The following is an 18004-nucleotide window of genomic DNA, read 5'->3' on the forward strand; positions in this document are numbered from 1 at the left end:
TTAGCTTTTTTTTATTAATATTAAAAAGTAATTTAATATGTGTAAATCAAACAACTTGCTTTTATTATTAAAGTACTTTTACAATGATTTAAACACCTTTTAAGTCTCCTAACATGGTTGATTATTAACTTCTTCTTCTTCTTCTTCTTCTTCTTTTTAAAGAAAGTATATGTTTGAAATTGCGGTAAAAAATATAGTTTATAGTTTTAGGACTTATAACTTATAATTTAAGTAATAAATTCTACTATTAAAAAGTTATTTACTGTTTAATAACTATAAGTTTAAGACACTTTTAAATATGTTACGTTTGTTTGAAAATAAATTAAAAAATTGCTTTATGAGGTAAAAATGATAATTATTTGAATTTTTAAAAATTATAATCATATTTTTGAAAGTTTGAAAGTTGTAATTATTTTGAAGTTGTATGGTATTTTCGTCCATTGATAGTTTTTTTAAAATTTAGATTATTTTATGCATTATCTGGAAAAACACATTTGAGAAAAAAAATCATTTCCTCAAGCGTACCTTTTATCTAAGATTAAAAATGTTTTAATATGAAACATCCAAGCAATTTAATTTTTCCATTAAAAAACTTTTAAGATTATTTAAACACTTTTTAAAACTCCTATCACAATTCCAAACAACCTATATCTCTTTATTGAAATAATTCTACCCAACCTTTTTGAATGGAGATATCGGGCTCTAACTAGGGAAGGTTTCCAAGTCTAATCGATCTCTCCCCAATTACTAGTGTATCCTAAATAATTAGCTACCAATAATTTCAAAGCTAATCCACCTCTAATCCCTCTGACCAAATTTATCCTATTGTAACTCAGATATGAAATTATCTTTCATTTTTTACTCATTGTTATTTTCTAGGATAAATAAATAAAAAGTCAAATACCAACCTTACTAGTTTACAATAGGATAAAGTATTGTAATCCACTGAGATAAATCAAAAGTCATATCAATTTGTGTGTTTATTTTTATGTAATCTATTTGTAACTAAAATATTTTCCTTCTTAGAATAGATTGAGATTCTCTAAAATTCTTATTCAAGTATTAGATTTTGGAAAGAGACATAACTATGTATTGATCTTATAATATTTAGCTTCGATTTGGCCACTACGATTTCTCATCTCAAATATAAAATTATCATCTTATCATTACAACCTTTTCAAATCTCCGTACAAAATATAATAAACAATTCAACTTTTTTTTTAACCTTTTCAAGTCTCAAAATAATAATATTATTAACATATAATATTTTAATATTTCATCTTAAAACTTAAAATTCTTATTTCAGAATTCTCAATGGTCAAACCGAACCTTTTTGCTACTTGTTTAAAGTTTTTGAACATTATTAATTATTGTAAGATCGATGAACATGTATACCATGCCGATGTTCATCTAAAATATATTTAGATTCTAATTATGCGGATGTCATATATGAAGACAAATCATACACAATAATTGAGCTCAAATTATGCTAATATAAGATCTTCCAAACAAGAAAATACATCATTCTTGACAACATTTGGGTTCAATCTTCCTAGAAACTACGTATGAATGTATATAATTAGACAGGGACAGGGAGACGCCAGCCACAAGAATCAAAAGTTAATTCGGGGTTGTTGAAAACTCCCTTTCAAGATAGTGCAAATTCATTAAACAATAAAAGAGCAAAAACATGAAAAGGACTTTCTTGGCTTCGCCCAATATTTGATTTGGTGGGCCCGTCTGAAGAATAAATTCTGGTCATTAATTTACGAAAAGATATATTCATCAATTATTTTTTTATCATCTTTTTATTATCTCATGACGTGATATTAGATGATAAATTCATAAGTAAAATATAATAAATAATTTTAAATTATCTAATATCATATTATGAGATGATAAGAATTTTGATAATGAGTAATATTACTCTTTTATTATCAAATCGGTGTATAAAATTTACATAATAAAGTATTTATATAACATAATTTTATTTAAAATTTAAATTTTATAAATTAAATCTTATAATTTAAATAATATAGATTATGTGTTCTAAGCACCGATTTGAGAATTGAATAACTCTTTAAATAATATAGATAGTGTGCTCTAAGTACATGCAATCTGCATCATTAACTAAATGGAGCAAATAGACAACAAGATAAGTTTAGTGAATAATTAAATAGATATCCACTTTTTAACAAAGCAAATAAAAAAATTAATGGATATAAGCCAATATTATAGAGTTTTGTTATATATAAGCACAGTTAGACACTAATTTTATTATATATAAGCACAGTTACGCACTAATTTATGTACCAATATTGATTTATTCATACTTAAGATTTAAATTAACATTATTTTTAATAAAATCTATTTTTTGACCAATCATATCACATTGATGCACATATTAGTACATAATTATGATTGTAAGTATATTTTTCCATATTAATAAGATAGTACTGTATAAAACAAAACAACAGAAGCTCTAATTTGTTTCACTTGGTGGATGTTTAGTATGCAGATTAAGGCTTGGAACTCTACAACATTGGTTATTTTGTTATTTTTCAAAAATAAGAAATAATTTATTCTTTGTGTGTGAGTGTGTATGTATATATATATATATATACTGCACAATCTAATCATCGAGAGGGAGGCTTCCACCTTGATCTTCTCCAAGGATGGTGGCCTTCGCTGCATGAACCAACTTCAAGCAACGCGTGTTTTGTGTTTTGGTTGTGCCGGCCACTACGTCTACCCTCATTGCTCACTTTGCCAAGGAGAGAGTGGGTCCTATCCGCCATCAGCCTCAAGTGCTCTTTTGTCCTAGCAAGATTGATTTGACCATTTTCCACGAGGGTGGAGGGTAGACACTAGACGCCCCCATGATGGCCATGATAATGGTGACGAAATGTGATTTGAACAATGAAAGCTAAATATAGTTTTAAGAGTATGCAGATAGAGCGGTGCAACGCTAAAACTTACCGCTAATTAGCTCTTTTTCTTTTCTTTTTTTTAAGTTTTTCTTTTCACATTTTTTTAATATTTTTAAATATTCTTAAAAAATAAAAAAATAAACCAATATATTTAAAATCACTTCTTTAATTATTAAATAAAAAAAATTTTGCAAAACGGTCAATGTAGAGAGCAAAGTAATTTTTTCCATATAGATAATTCCACGCATTATTTTTTAGAAAAACGAGATATATTATTAAAAAAATGAACTTTTACATTTGGGTCTTAGATTTGTCTTTTTTTTTTTTTTTTTAAATGACTTTTCAGAGTTTACATACCTATAACAGTATAAATAATTTCCATTCTTGAGCTTATAAACCGGGGGCAAGAATAATACTCAAGAATACCAAATACAATTTTCTTCCTTGAACTCTCTAGATTTGTAGGCACTAAGCATTCTTAATGATGAAAATTAGAAAGCACATATCTCATTGTAAGTGGACATGATATGCTAGCTCCTACAAATCTCACACAAGAAATGTAGAGGATCCATGGGAAACACAGAAGTAATGGTTTTAAGGAAAAGCATGTTTCCTGAGAACCGAATATAAATAAATTCTTATCAACAATCGAGAAAATAGAGACAATTATTGAGAGAAAGGCATAATAATAATGGGACGGCAATGATGGAGATGAAACCTAGCTAGTAATTCCCATAACGGAGATCAAACGCGTTAAGGTTTGACACAAAAGGATTCTTATAACTTCCAGCTTAAGAAATTCTAGCTGACCATATTGAGAAATACATTAATGATACAACAAAATCATGCAAAATAATGTGCTCTCTTGCCCACCTCATAAGTGTATCTTATGCCAAAATTTCAAAACACTTCCGCTGATCCCCACAACTAAATTAATTTGCTTGGTAAATTACTCGGGACTCCCATGGTTTAGTAAAAGGGAGGAGAAATTTTCTATTCTTCGGTACGTAGATAAATGAGTAATTTTAGATTGTGCAAATTCAATACAATCCATTTGAGAAAATATAGGATCTATAATAAATATATATATATATATATATATATATATATATATATATATATATATATTTATATATATATATATATATATAAACACACAAAGCCTTTTCGTGTAGGTACAAGATATGCTTAACTCTTTTTTTTCAAAGAGACTGTTCGAAACTTGGGACATCAGATCATACAAATCATTTTCCTCAATAAATATATGTAACAAAATTCAAGATGAGAGAAACACGTGACTAATCAAGCAAGTGAGTATTAAGGTCTCGTTTGATTACACAAATAAGATAAGAGGCGATAATATAAAAGTTGAAAGTTGAATAAAATATTATTAAAATATAATTTTTCTTGATATTATTTGTATTTTAGAATTTAAAAAATTTGAATTATTTATTATATTTTGTGTGAAAATTTGAAAAAATTAAAATGATATATTTTGATCTGTGTAACCAAACCAATTTATACCAAGTCTTTATAAAATTATCTAATTTTTCTAAAAAAACTCAAAATTCTGACCCCATTTTTTTTTTTTTTTTTTGATAAGAAACAGTTACTTCATTCAAAAAAACCAAATTACAGATGAGAGAGATCAAGCCAACAGACTTGAGAAAGAAAAGGAGGGACAGACCCCATCCACATCTCCAACTCATCTACGGACCAGGCATGTCTTGCCAAGGTATGAGCTACTTGATTGCCACTACGTAATACATGTTGAACCTTATAGTCATCAAACAAGCTAAGTAAATGCCGTATCTCCTGTATGACGTTGCCTTGAGCAGATAACAGTGCTGTGTTTGCAGTCAGCGCTTCAACCATGAGTAAGCAATCACTTTCAAGCACCACTTTTGAGATCCCCAAGTGCAACGTAAACTGAAGACCCCGTAACATTGCTAAGGCCTCCACGGATTCAGGTTCATGGAGCTCGTGCTCAACTTTACTAACAGCCATGAGAATATTACCTCCATCATCCCTAACCACAACCCCTACGCCAGCCTTTCTAAGGTTGAAAAAAACCGCAGCATCCACATTAATCTTGAAGAAACCAGATGGGGGAACACACCAACAGCCTAATTTCTGCATTAGAAGACTTGGTTCAGAGGTTGGGGAGGTTTTTGTCTTTTGTAAACCGAGAGCATGGTGGGCAGCCTGCATAGGACTCAGGGGAGAGTGCTCAATAAACCACTTATTCCTCCTATACCAGAATGACCACGCTATTAGAAAGAATCTGCAAAGGAGATTTTGGTCCCCCCTGATTGCAAAAAACAGAGCAGCTTGATCCATTGTGCATTGCTCAGACAGCTCAGCTACCTCGGGTAATAGCTGCTTCCATGTGTTCTTGATGTCTGGGCAATATAGCACGGCATGGGCTATATCTTCTGTGGGATGATTACAGAACTCGCAGGTGGTGTTCTCTATAATCTTCCTCTTGTATAGGTGTAGCTTGGATGGTAGGCTATCATTGCAAATTCTCCATGCAAACACTCTGACTTTGTTGGGAACTTGCATTTTCCAGATAGCTTTCCACAGTTTCTGGTTTTGGCAGGCATTAGAGCTCTCGGCAGCTTCCTGTTTGAGTATAGCCTTGAAGAATCTGTAGCCACTTCGAACACTAAAAACCCCACTTTTCTCATGCCGCCACATCCATACATCTTCATGTTGGCCCGGACTGAGGAGTATTTTCAGGATATCAGAAGAAACTTTTGGATTGAAGAGAGCTCTAACCTTTGGAACATCCCACCTTTGTGTCTCTTCATTTATCAAGGTTTCTACTCTTGCTGTAGTATCCCTCTCCTCATGACCATGTTCCTCATTCAATAGCAAACCGTGCCCTGGAACCCAAATGTCTTGCCAAATCCGTGCCTTAGCTCCATTCCCGATTCTCCATTGGCACCCTTTTTCCAGCATGTTTCTGCTCTCCCAGATTCCTCTCCAGGTATATGAGGAGTTGTGGCCCAACTGGGACTCAAAGAAAGAGGAGTTAGGAAAGTACTTTGCCTTGTACAGCCTGTGAATTAAAGAGTCTTCAGACTTGAGAACCCTCCAGGCCTGTTTTGCTAGAAGGGCCAAATTGAACATCTTGAGATCTCTAAATCCCATCCCACCCTTTGATTTTTGGACACACAACTTTTCCCATGATATCCAGTGAATTTTTCTCCCTTCCTTTCGTTGTCCCCACCAGAATCGAGCCATCATTTTCTCGATTTCTCGGCATAAGACTGTTGGAAGTTTAAAACAACTCATCGCAAAGGATGGGATTGAGCAAGCAACAGCTTTTAATAGTACCTCACGACCCCCTTGGGATAATAGTTTTTCCTTCCAGCTTTGGAGCCTCTTCCATACTCTATTCTTAATTTCAGCAAAGGCGACAGTTTTAGCTTTCCCCACAATTGGAGGTAAGCCAAGGTATTTCTCATATTGTTGTATTGTACTCCCCCCCCACATAGCCATGATGGAGTCTCTCGTACTAGTAGGCACATTAGAGCTAAAAATCATGGCTGTCTTCTGCTTATTAATCATCTGACCAGAGGCTTGTTCATACCTCCTCAGCAAAACTTGTATGTTAACTGACGTTGCCACATCCGCATTACAGAAAACGATGGAGTCATCAGCAAAGAGCATATGGTTGATACTGGGTGCCCCCTACAGATCTTGATACCCTTTACGGCTCCCTCCATTTCAGCTTGTTTCAACAAAGCAATGAGAGCTTCGGTGCATAATAGGAATAGGTAAGGTGACAAAGGGTCTCCTTGCCTAATTCCTCTAGAGGGTTTGAACGGTTCAGTAGGGTCACCATTCACCAAGACAGAAAAGGAAACTGAGGTTACACAATTCATAATAAGATTAACCAAGCTGTGTGGGAATCCCATCTTCCTCAATACCCCTTCCAAAAAGTCCCACTCCACACGGTCATAAGCTTTGGACATGTCTAACTTGAGTGACATGAACCCCTTCCTCCCCTTTCTTCTATTTTTCAGATAGTGTATCAATTCATAGGCTACCAATACATTGTCAGTAATAAGTCTCCCCGGCACAAAAGCAGATTGTGTATCAGAAATGATGAAAGGTAAAACACCTTTTAAGCGATTAGTGATAACTTTAGCTATTAGTTTGTAGATTACATTACACAAACTAATAGGCCTGAAATCAGAGACTGAAATAGGTGAGCAAAGCTTAGGAATTAACACTATCAAGGTATGGTTTAACCCCGTGGGGAGCTGACCTGTATTAAGGACATCAAGTACAGCAGCAATAATTTTGTCTCCGACGATGTGCCAGTATTTTTGGAAGAAGATTGGTGACATTCCGTCTGGGCCCGGGGCTTTCCTGGGATGCATCTGCCTTAAAGCCATAGAAACTTCTTCAGCAGTATAGACTTTTTCCAACTCAACATACATATCAGCAGTTACCCTTGTTCCCATCCCTTCGATGACATCCATAGAGCCTCTATCAGAGGAGGTAGTAAATAGGGATTTAAAGTACTCACTGATCAGCAAATCCCTCCGTGATCCCTCAAGCCAGGTGCCATTAGCATCTTGTAATTTCTGGATAAAGTTCTTCTTTCTTCTTAGGGAAGCTTTTTGATGGAAGAACTTAGTGTTTTGGTCCCCACAGTACATCCACTGCACCTTTGATCTCTGCTGCCACATGAGTTCCTCCCTCTCCAGCCATAGTTGGACCTCACTCCTTGCTCTCCTGTGTTCTTCAGTTTTCTCATAAGTGGGATCTGAATTTTGGAGGTGTTTTAGCTCCTCGCTGGCTATTTTGATCTGTTTGTTTACATTTCCAAAATTCTGTTGATTCCACCCCTTTAGTCTGTTTCCACAGGTTGAGATTAGCTGCATGGCCCAAGCCATATGATCCCCATCTGTTTGTGTTCTTTGCCAGGTGTCTCTGATGATTTCCTCACAGTCCGGGTGTCCCACCCACATAGCCTCAAATCTGAACATCCTTTTCCTCCTTTGGTTGTTAAAAAAACCTTCCGTGTCTACCCACACAGGAATATGGTCTGAGTAAGAAACAGCCCCATGTATAACTTTTGTACCAGGGAATAAGTCCAACCAGCTGTCCGTGGCTACACAACGGTCAATTCTTTCACAAATGCGTGCTCCTGCTTCTCTTCTGTTACACCATGTATAAGCAGGCCCCGAGAATCCCAAGTCCATCAACTGACAGTCCGAGAGGACAGCCCGAAAGGCATCCAGTTGACATTGTGGTCTCATCCTGCCGCCCCACTTCTCATTGTGGTCCAACACTTCATTAAAATCTCCATACACCAGCCATGGTTTATCAACTTTACTAGCAATTTCTCTAAGTAAATCCCAAGTTCTATTTCGTTTAGAGGTCTCGGGATGGCCGTAAAAGCCTGTGAGAAACCAGTCTCTACTACACCCATCATTACTACTAATGCTAGCATGTATATGGTTAGTCGAGAAGCTAAGAATTTTCACATTAACATCTGCATTCCATAATAAAGCTAGCCCACCACTTCTTCCACAACAGTCAACAGAAAGACAATTAGGAAGTCCTAACCTTGCTCTGTAGTTGTCCATCACGCGAGAGGTGATCTTTGTCTCCTGCAAGAAGACCACATCGGGATCTTCCTTCCTGATTAAATCACGAAGGGTTCTGAATCCACGTGGGTTCCCAAGCCCACGGGGATTCCAGCTTAGTAGCTTCATTGGACCCGGCGGGGCTGCCCCGCAGCCACCACCGATCCGTTGTACTCTCCAGCCTCCAGCAAACCCTCAGGTAAGCTCGTAGAGGTCCTCTTTGCCTTACGCGTATCATCATCATCACAGGTTGGAGCTGACCGTTTTCGACCAGCTTTGATGGTGGATGTCTCTTCTGGTGCAGACCCAACGGTCCCCGTCCGGTTCCTACCTCGCTTTCTTCGTTTGGGCCGAGAGAGCCCATTGGGAGTGGGCTCTAGTGTGGCCATCACGAGGTCCAGTGGAAACCCGTGAGGGTGTGGGTTCGAGGCCCCGGCCCTTGGGGAGATTTCCTGACCGTTGGATGCGGCCTCATCCGAGCCATTGGCAGCACCGTCTTCCTCGGGTTGTGCTTGGTTACTCAGGCCATCATCATTCGATATCCCCCCATTCCTCTGGTTATCTCCCAATTGTTGTTCGAAGATGGGGACGTTAAAAAGCTGTGCTGGCTCTATTATTTCGTTCCCCTGTTCTCGAATACTCGAGTCCTCCGGTCGTGCGTCCTGCGAGGCCTGAGTCTGTCCCATAGATGGAGCCTCCGTGCTCGGGGCAGGGTGCTTCCCCGCGTTACTATCTTTCTGCCCGTACTTTGGGTTGTTGAATCCCCCGCCAGTTGACTGAGCCGCCCTCAGCCATTGTCCATAGGGAAGGCTCTCCTTTTTGGGATCTGTGCTTCGGATTTTCCAGCTATCACACTCCTTGTGGGAGTGTCCCAGCCTCCCACATTGGTAACAAAAATCCGGCAGCCTCTCGTAGGTGAATCTAACCCAGTACTCTCGGTGGTCACCCAGGCTTATCCTCTTCCTCCGTAGCAGAGGCTTCGTGATATCAAGCGCTAACCGAACCCGCATGTACTCCCCCCATGCAAGGTCGTCATAATCTACATCCACCTCAATAACCTTGCCTAGCGTATCCCCAATTAGTTTGCCCACGTATTCATTGCATGCGATCATTGGTAAATCATGGATTCTTACCCAAAAATCTGCCGTTGTCATAGAAACTTCATGCGCCTGTAGATGGCCCTCGAATTCCTTAGTAAGCACCAACTGTTTGTTGAAAGTCCATGGACCATCGTGTAGAACTCGTACCTTGTCTCTAGGTTCATCGAACTCCACCAGCATCAATCCCTGAGTTAGGTCACGGAACTTAATGTTCTTCGTCGGTCTCCACACCCGGCGCATTGTCTGCTTGAAGGCCTCCCGATTGAAGTATCGCTCCGTAAGCAGCCTGACCATCAGGGATTTCTCACCCCGAACTCTAACATCTTCAAGCCGTTCTGTTTCCACCACTACTCCTGCCGATTCCTCTGCAGTAAGGGAAAGTTTCTCGTAGAGTGCTCGTAGATCTTCCTCCATTCTGTTTCTGCCGTAGTCCGTAACGGCCTCCGTACCCCTACCAGGGGGGAAAAAAACAAGACCACCCACACCACCTACACAGGGTAGGAAACGGCCTCTACGCTGCTCTGCAGAGAGAGAGCAGAGAGAGGAAAAAAAATAGAATTTTTGAAATTGACCCCATTTTTTTAATGACAAGGTATCTGGGAACTTTTACTATTCTAGATAAGGTTCTGGTTCTCTAATAATCCCCGAGATAAAACGTCTCCGTCAGCAAATTCAGATCCCATTTTTTAAAATTAAAAAGTTATATATATATATATACATATGTAAAAAAAAAAAAAAAAAAAAAAAAAAAAAAAACTCATAGCATGTAATCTTGCTCTCTTTTCCCTGTGAGGATCTTTTAGTTTACTTTGAAGTTTTCATTTTTAATGCTGAACATTCATATGATATTCTTCAGTTCCACTTTTTCTTTTTTCTTTCTTTCTTTCTTTCTCTAAATGATATTCTTTAGTTCGTCTAATAGTCTAAGAGCATTGGCATTGGCTTCATCAAAGCCATCTTCAAATTTTGATGAAAAGTATAAGTTTTCCATAATTCTAAAATCTTCCTATCCATAATCTCACATTGGATTAGCCATTAGATTTATCAAAATAATAATATAATATTATATTTTTAATAATAATTTTTTTTTCATATTTTGCAATTAAACCTACTATATGTACATTAATAATTTAATTTGATATTTAAATTATTGATTTCCAATTAATTTTTTTTCTCAACCTAATTACCAACAAACACATTTTGCCAATCCTTCTTCTACCTAACAATCAAATATACAATAATTTAAGGAACAATAAACACATATAAAATTTGTTCATCCAAGATAAAATATTATGTTTGAAACTAACTACAAACCACCCTTCTTCTCTACCTAAACTTTACATCTACAATTTTATCCTTGGTCAAACACATTCATTCCATCATACACAATACCCAACATTCATATCCATAATTCTTCAATGGACATATTTATATTTATATCCATTGAAGACAGTATCAGAAATGCTGATATGGTAACTAAATATGAGACATACAGCTGCAACATCTTCTTAAATATAAATACAAATTCAGTGGATTAAAAGCTACACATCTCGTGTAAAACCAACTTCTTAAAAATTGGATTTATCTCTACACATCTCTACAAATTCAGATTCTAAAATGGGTACACAATATCACCCATACATCTCGTATGGATCTAATAAAACCTACACAAACTATACTATTGATCTAAACTATACAACTGCAACATTTGGAGCCAATAAAACCTACACAAATTCAGCTGCATGACATAAAACACAACACAGATCAAAGATAGAGAACAGTATGAATTTCCAAGACAGGACACAAGACAGAACAAAAACTGCTATAATCAGATGTTCTATATTGAAAAATATATATATAGAACACATGAATTTTCAAAGACAGAAAAAACAGTATAAAAAAAAAAAAGAAAACAATATAATCAGATTACAGTTCCTGGGAAAAAATATAATACATGAATTTCCAAAGACAGACAAAACAGTGTAAAAAACTCAGAAATTTATATTCTCAGATGACTGCAATAGGGGAAAAAAATAGAAGTCAAGACAGAACAAAGACAGGAAAACAATAAAAAAATAGAAAAACAGTTAATGGGTTGACTGCAATTGTCTCAAAAAATAGAACACAAGACAGAAGGCAGACAGAAAAATAGTAAAAAAATCCAGAAAATAGATCCAAATCAGATGACTTTAGTTTCTTCTATCAAAGGCAACCTTTTATACACAAAAAAAGACAGCTTCTAGATAAGACAGAAAAAACAATATACAAAAACATAAACCAAAAATATATGTGGTGTATTGAAAGCCAAACAGAACAATGGAGAAACACATGCCATGTTATGGTCGTGTTAAACAGCTTGATGATAAGGCACAAGGTCATGATGCATTTGCAAGGAAAAAATTGCAATGAAATAGAAGGGTGTTTCTATAAAGTAGGGGTTTAGTAGTCATCAATCTAACTTCATGAACACTGCTCCATGAACACAAAGTCAGAGAGTATGAAAACCAAAAACCCACTTCTCCACAGAATCCAAACAAATAAACACAGAATGTTCACAGGAATTCCAACCACAACTGAACACTGGGATTGCATGGAACACAAATCAGATGCAAAATACAATATACCAACACTGGAAACGAGTCCATATCAAAGTCAGCCTATAAATTTTCTAACACGGCCACTAAAATCTACAACTACTTCACAATACATTACGGATCCAAAGCATAACAATACCAGAATCAGTGTAGGGGCTTGAGCCAAAGGAAAGACTGGAAGCACCTAAGAAAATCAGCAAAAATATCACAAAATAAATTAATGCAAACTCAGTAAATCTCTACACATTCATATATATAAATTTTTCCCTATCAAAACTGAGAGCAAAAGCGCCAATCGGGGCTGACCATACAACGGTATAAATAAATGAAGCTAGGGTTGAAGGAGAGAAAAAAAAAGCAACCAACCTGAAGCCGCGAATCTGATCTGAGCCAACCAAGAGTATGCGAAGATGTTTCTGCTGAAGAATAGAAGGAATTTATCGATCGGCATTAGAGCTTGAAAACGATAGAAAGAGGGAAAGGGGGAAAGAAAACATACAGGTTGGAAAGGAGATGAAGCTCGTGTGAAAATCTGAGAGATACACATCCTTCTTCTCTGATGAAATCGGTTCTGCGTGAAGAATCCGAGAGATTTTATTTCCATCGATGGCGAAAAATGAAAAAGAGAGGCACAGGGGAGAGAAAACGCGGGGAGGAAAAATGAGAGAGGGAAAATAAAACCAGCAATTGGGCATTAAATGAGGAATAAAATAAGTTAAACATGAATGTGCAGTGCTCCTTTAAATTTGAAGGAAACGAAAGGATTACTGTATGTCAAAACTTCATATTTGAAGTTTACCGAGACCAATGCAACGGTATTTCGTAGACGTTCATTAATTTATACATTTGCATTGACTTTTGATGAAGTCAATATCAATGCTCTAAGAAGACACTGCCTCAAAGTCCAAACTCACCACATCTGGGCCCAAACCCCAATGCTACCGTTGAGCCCAAATTCACCTTATCGAACCAAACCCATCCAATCTGTTTCCAAATCTTGACGATAGAGCTGAGCAAAGAGGCTATGGCAAGCCGAGGAAGAGCCGAGCAGAAGGAAATTTACAGAGAAGAATGTAAATTGGCAATGGCGCTGATGGTGCGTATTTGTAATGTCTTAGGATTTCTAATGTTTTGAAGGGGGTGATGATCTTGCATTTCCCATGGGCTGAGATACGAGGATCTTTACGTTCCGATGTACGATTTGGAGATAAAGGACGCTCTCGATCGGCTGCCTTGCTAGATCGACGATGCCTGGAACCAGAGGCCCCATTGCGCTATGGATCTCTCTTCGAAGCATGCGTAGCTTCCCGGGGACCTCCAGGTTCGGTTTTTGAAAACAATTCAAGCCTCAAATTTTGTCGTGAAGAGATGATCTGTAATTTGTTTTTTAAGTTGGAAAAATAAGTTTGATTATATGATTGAAAGAACTTAGAATGGTGAATATAACTTGAGAATTATTACACATCGCCATAGATAATGGAGTAGTTAGTTATCACATTGGTATATCTGCTTGTTCGTCCCTTACTCTTCCTCCTGAATAGTTGAAGAAAACAAGTAGGCACCATCTCCTTTTCATTTCAATATTTATTTTATACTTATTTCCAAATGATGCTAGTTGTTTTAGCAAGTAGAATGTCCTTGAATTATTGATCCTTTTTTTACCATATGAGGAATTCTTCTTGTTGAATTAAGATGGCCATTACTGAGGATCGATCTAGATGGGTTTCCCGTTGCATATAAAGCTTCCATTATTTTTATTATTGTAATTTTTAAAGGTAAACTTGAAGACAGTGCTTTGAAAATTAACTGTTATCTTTTCACGTATCTAAAATAGAAGCTGGTGTGTTTTCCTAAATTATCAAAAAAAAAAAGTAGCACCTGTTTCAGAAAAACTCGAGGTTTGCTTTTTACTTCGATGAGAAATACCTGAAGGTTTAACTGGCTAATATGTATGGATCGCATTTAGACACCTATCTCCTACCTAACTCATATCCATAAGGGCTTGGAGTCTGTTGGATAATGTCAATTCTCTGGATGAATAATTCACATTTGTGCTTGTGCTGCAGACTCATACATGCATAACTATTATCTTACCCAACTATTAGTTATCCATCATTTCTCCTCAGCTCCTTGTTCACGATGAAATGGGCTAAAAGGCAGGTTAAGAGGGAGTTTAAATGGGCTCCTTGTTCATGTTGAAATGGGCTTAGATCAGTTCTTTTAATGGTATGTAGACATTAATGTGCCAGTGACATTAGAAGTTTATGGTGGCCCAGCAGACAGGAAGGGATCAATTAGCAGAACATACTCTTAAAGTACCATCTTAAATATGATAGCATCAATTAGCAGTTGATCTGGATCATGCCCTACCTCTCTCTAGAACAGCCCTGAAATTATTAGGAACTGGAAGTCCATGAGTCTGAGGCTCTGAGCCAACTCCCTCCCTCCTGCCTAAGCTTTGTTTCCCAAGAGTCTGAGAAGACCATGAACTGGGATTTTTAGCTCTTTGAGTTTGGTGAAGTTGTAGCTCTCTGTCCTCGTAGATCTTGTTGAATGGATGGCTTGGCTCCACAAAGTTCTAGTGCGCCACGGTGGCTGTTGAATGTGCACAGCCTGAGAAAAGTCTGGTGGCAATTTTTTGTGCTTGGGCAATGTTGGAATTTTCTTAAACGTGATTGACGGTCGATGATGGTCATATAAACTGTTAGTAAGCTCATGTACAGACTACAGATGTGTCCTGAAACTTACGTTGGTGAATAGAAATATGGTCAACCAAGGTGAGCATACACTCGGTTGGACTGACTTGTGTATATAGGATAGTTACAAAGTGTTATGGTCCCCCCGTCTTTTTGTTTGTGTTCTTTTATTTTCCCGTGTTTAAATCGGGGATGACTAAGGGTGATGTTACCCGGTGTGCATTCAGCAATCAGCATCGTTGAGAGTTCTCTTGAAAGTTGCCCACTTTTTGCTACGAAACGGGGCCAGCCTTAATTCCCACAGCTTATTAAAAAGGGGATGCATATAAGTGTCGTTACTCGTGTGATTTTCTCTGCAGACTCGTTTGTCATTGTAAATGCATACATCCAAAACACCACCACACCCCCAGCTTTCTCTTCCTAAAACATCACGTGCCTTTCAATATGAAGGAACACCCAACACCTCCCCCATCTATCATCAGCCTGCAAATATCTTCACATTTTTCTTTCCTTTTTTTTTCTTCGTTTTTGTTTTTATCTATTCTATACGCCTTCGTGCGTCTACACTGCCGACTTTGGAATTTGGATATGCGAATCTCATATATATATATATATATATATATATATTATTAAATATGCTAAAACTTAACATGCACAATATTATATTCTCGATGTGCAGAGTCCCCTGGAATTTTCTAATTCTCCATCGGCAAACTTCTATTGGCATGCATCATGCATGAGATATTGACCGTGGAGTATTTCGAAAAAGAAAAAAACTATTTAAAAGCTTTTACACCGTACACATTCACATGATACCATTTAATTTTTAAAATTAAAATTTTAAAATTTATTTTCTAAATTAAATTATACCATATGAATAATGTGTGGTATAAAAATATTCAAATAGAATTATTATTATTATTTTTCAAAAGTTCCAAAATTAATCGTTATATATACAGATAAAGCATGGCTATTGACAATTGTTTCTAATAATGATAATATCCATATTTAGAGCTAGCTATCTGCTACCCATATAATTATAGTGGTAATTCAATCTTCCATCGACAGTGTTTTTTATGTGCAAATCAAATTCAATATATTGGTGGAACTTTCCAATAATCATTTCAAAACAACACATACGATACATGAAAAGAAAAAAAAAAATGATATTTACTGTTAAGGTATTTTAATTTTTTTTAATGGTCAAATAAGTAAATATTAGTGTAGTTGTGATTTATTTTCTTAATAGGTAAAGATGCTTAAAAATATTTAAAAAAAATCATAAAAAAAAAAAGTAAAATTTACCCTAATAAGAATTTTAAAAAAATAAATCCATAAAATTTATAGCAGCACATAAAAAAAAAATGCAAGCTAACAACATGTATGTACTTGTCTGGCCCTCACTCTCAATAAAATATTGTAGAAAAAATATTTCATTAATGATTAATTAATTATCATTCTTTCAATATTAGTAAAATAATTTCTCCTTTATTAATGTTTTTCCGTTTCCGTTTGGGTATAAAAAGCAAAAGGTTGACCGGAAATCTGGAATAGTCCGTAATAAAAGCGAAAGAAACCCCAAGATCCTCTCATATCAAACCGCCACGTGGCCGATCTTATCCGTTTCCCATTTCCCACCCTTTAAAATAAACCACCGTCTTTCTTGTTTTCAATTTCCTACCCTACTCTCTCTCTCTCTCTCTCTCTCTCTCTCTCGCTTCAAAGGCTCGAGCTTTGTCTGTTGAAGTTCCGTTCCAAATGGCTACAACTACTAGTCTTATTACTTTCCGAGCCACAGGAGTCCGAGCGTGTGCAAATTCGGGTCACCGGAGATCCGACCTGGACGGCAGGAAAAGCGCCTTGTCGCCCAACTGGTGGACCCCGATCTTCAATTGGTCCGCAGAGCCCGACTACATTGACTCCGGGAGCAACGAGCCGGTCCACGAAGCCTCAGAGAAACCGAAGAGGAGTTCGGACTCGAAGTCTTCGCGACCCCGGTTCGCCCCCGGTAGCTTCACGGAGGAGAAGGCGAGGCAGCTCCGGATGATGACGAAGGAAACCAAATCGTTTCACGACGCCATGTACCACTCCGCCATCGCCTCCCGTCTCGCCTCGGATTTCAAGAACCGCTCCGATCAGTGACCTCCGGAGAGCTACGGCATAATCTTAGATTGATCTTGAGGACGATGTAATAATGATGGGAGTTAATGTTGTTGTAGCAATTAATATTTGATTTGTAAATAATAATGTTTAGGTGTTGAATTTATATATGGTAGATAATTCTGTATTAGGCATTATGAATTGGAGGCGAACGCGAATGTTGTGGATCGTAGCCCTTTCAACTTGGCTTAGCATTGAATTAGAGTCTGACTGGAATCTGCAACTTTTTCCATGTTGAAATTAAAGCATCCAAAAAGGAATATGCTTAACGTACGTATTTGGATACTTTTGAATAATATACTTTTCTTTTCACTATCGAGCTCTGGCATACTGGCATTGGTCTTGGTCAAACTAAAGAAACTCCTAAATTTGAATGGTTTGCGGGTTAAAACGCTGGCATTTGATTCGGCGAACGCTAAAACTTCAAATTTTTAGTTTCATCTTTATGTTTGAAGACTCATTGTTTATTATTTATTCTATTATTTTATTACAAAATCACATCTTTTAAATAATCTTTCCCTTTTCGCATGTGATTTAATTTCTTTCTTATCCTTTCTCTTCTTCCGCCTTTCTTTCTCTTCCATATATTTCTTTCACCCGTGAATCTTAAAAACAGTTTCATTTCTCCCTTTCAATTTTTCTTCTCCATTTTTTCTTATCCTTTTCTCTTTCTTTCTCTCTTCCCTCTAGAGTCCGACACTTCCTCTCTCCCCTTCTCTCTATTTTTGATTTAGTTTTTATTTTTTTAATCCACACATATCACCAACCTTAAATAGAAAATTATTTTAATGAAAAACTACTGCACACTATGGTCATCACCAGGATTAAAAATAAATAAAGTTTTCCTCTTAAACTTTTTGGATTCATTTGTAAATATAAAAATTTTATATATAATTATTTTTCCGTATTTCTTAT

The 18004-nt window shown here is 36.6% G+C and overlaps 1 protein-coding gene across 1 annotated transcript; it reads left to right on the forward strand.

Annotated features, from left to right (window-relative positions):
- Positions 1–16596: 16596 nt before the first annotated feature.
- LOC122308354 lies at positions 16597–17362 on the forward strand. The gene has a single exon (XM_043121623.1). It carries the CDS (start codon positions 16688–16690, stop codon positions 17069–17071), a length of 384 nt encoding a protein of 127 aa, XP_042977557.1. The 5' UTR covers positions 16597–16687; the 3' UTR covers positions 17072–17362.
- The last annotated feature ends 642 nt before the right edge of the window (positions 17363–18004 follow it).

This window comes from Carya illinoinensis, chromosome 4 (genome assembly GCF_018687715.1).
Source record: "Carya illinoinensis cultivar Pawnee chromosome 4, C.illinoinensisPawnee_v1, whole genome shotgun sequence".
Taxonomy (NCBI): domain Eukaryota; kingdom Viridiplantae; phylum Streptophyta; class Magnoliopsida; order Fagales; family Juglandaceae; genus Carya; species Carya illinoinensis.

What these genes read in the sequence shown, in the direction of transcription:
- LOC122308354 (XM_043121623.1), top strand. Translation starts at nt 16,688, where the DNA reads ATGGCTACAACTACTAGTCTTATTACTTTCCGAGCCACAGGAGTCCGA.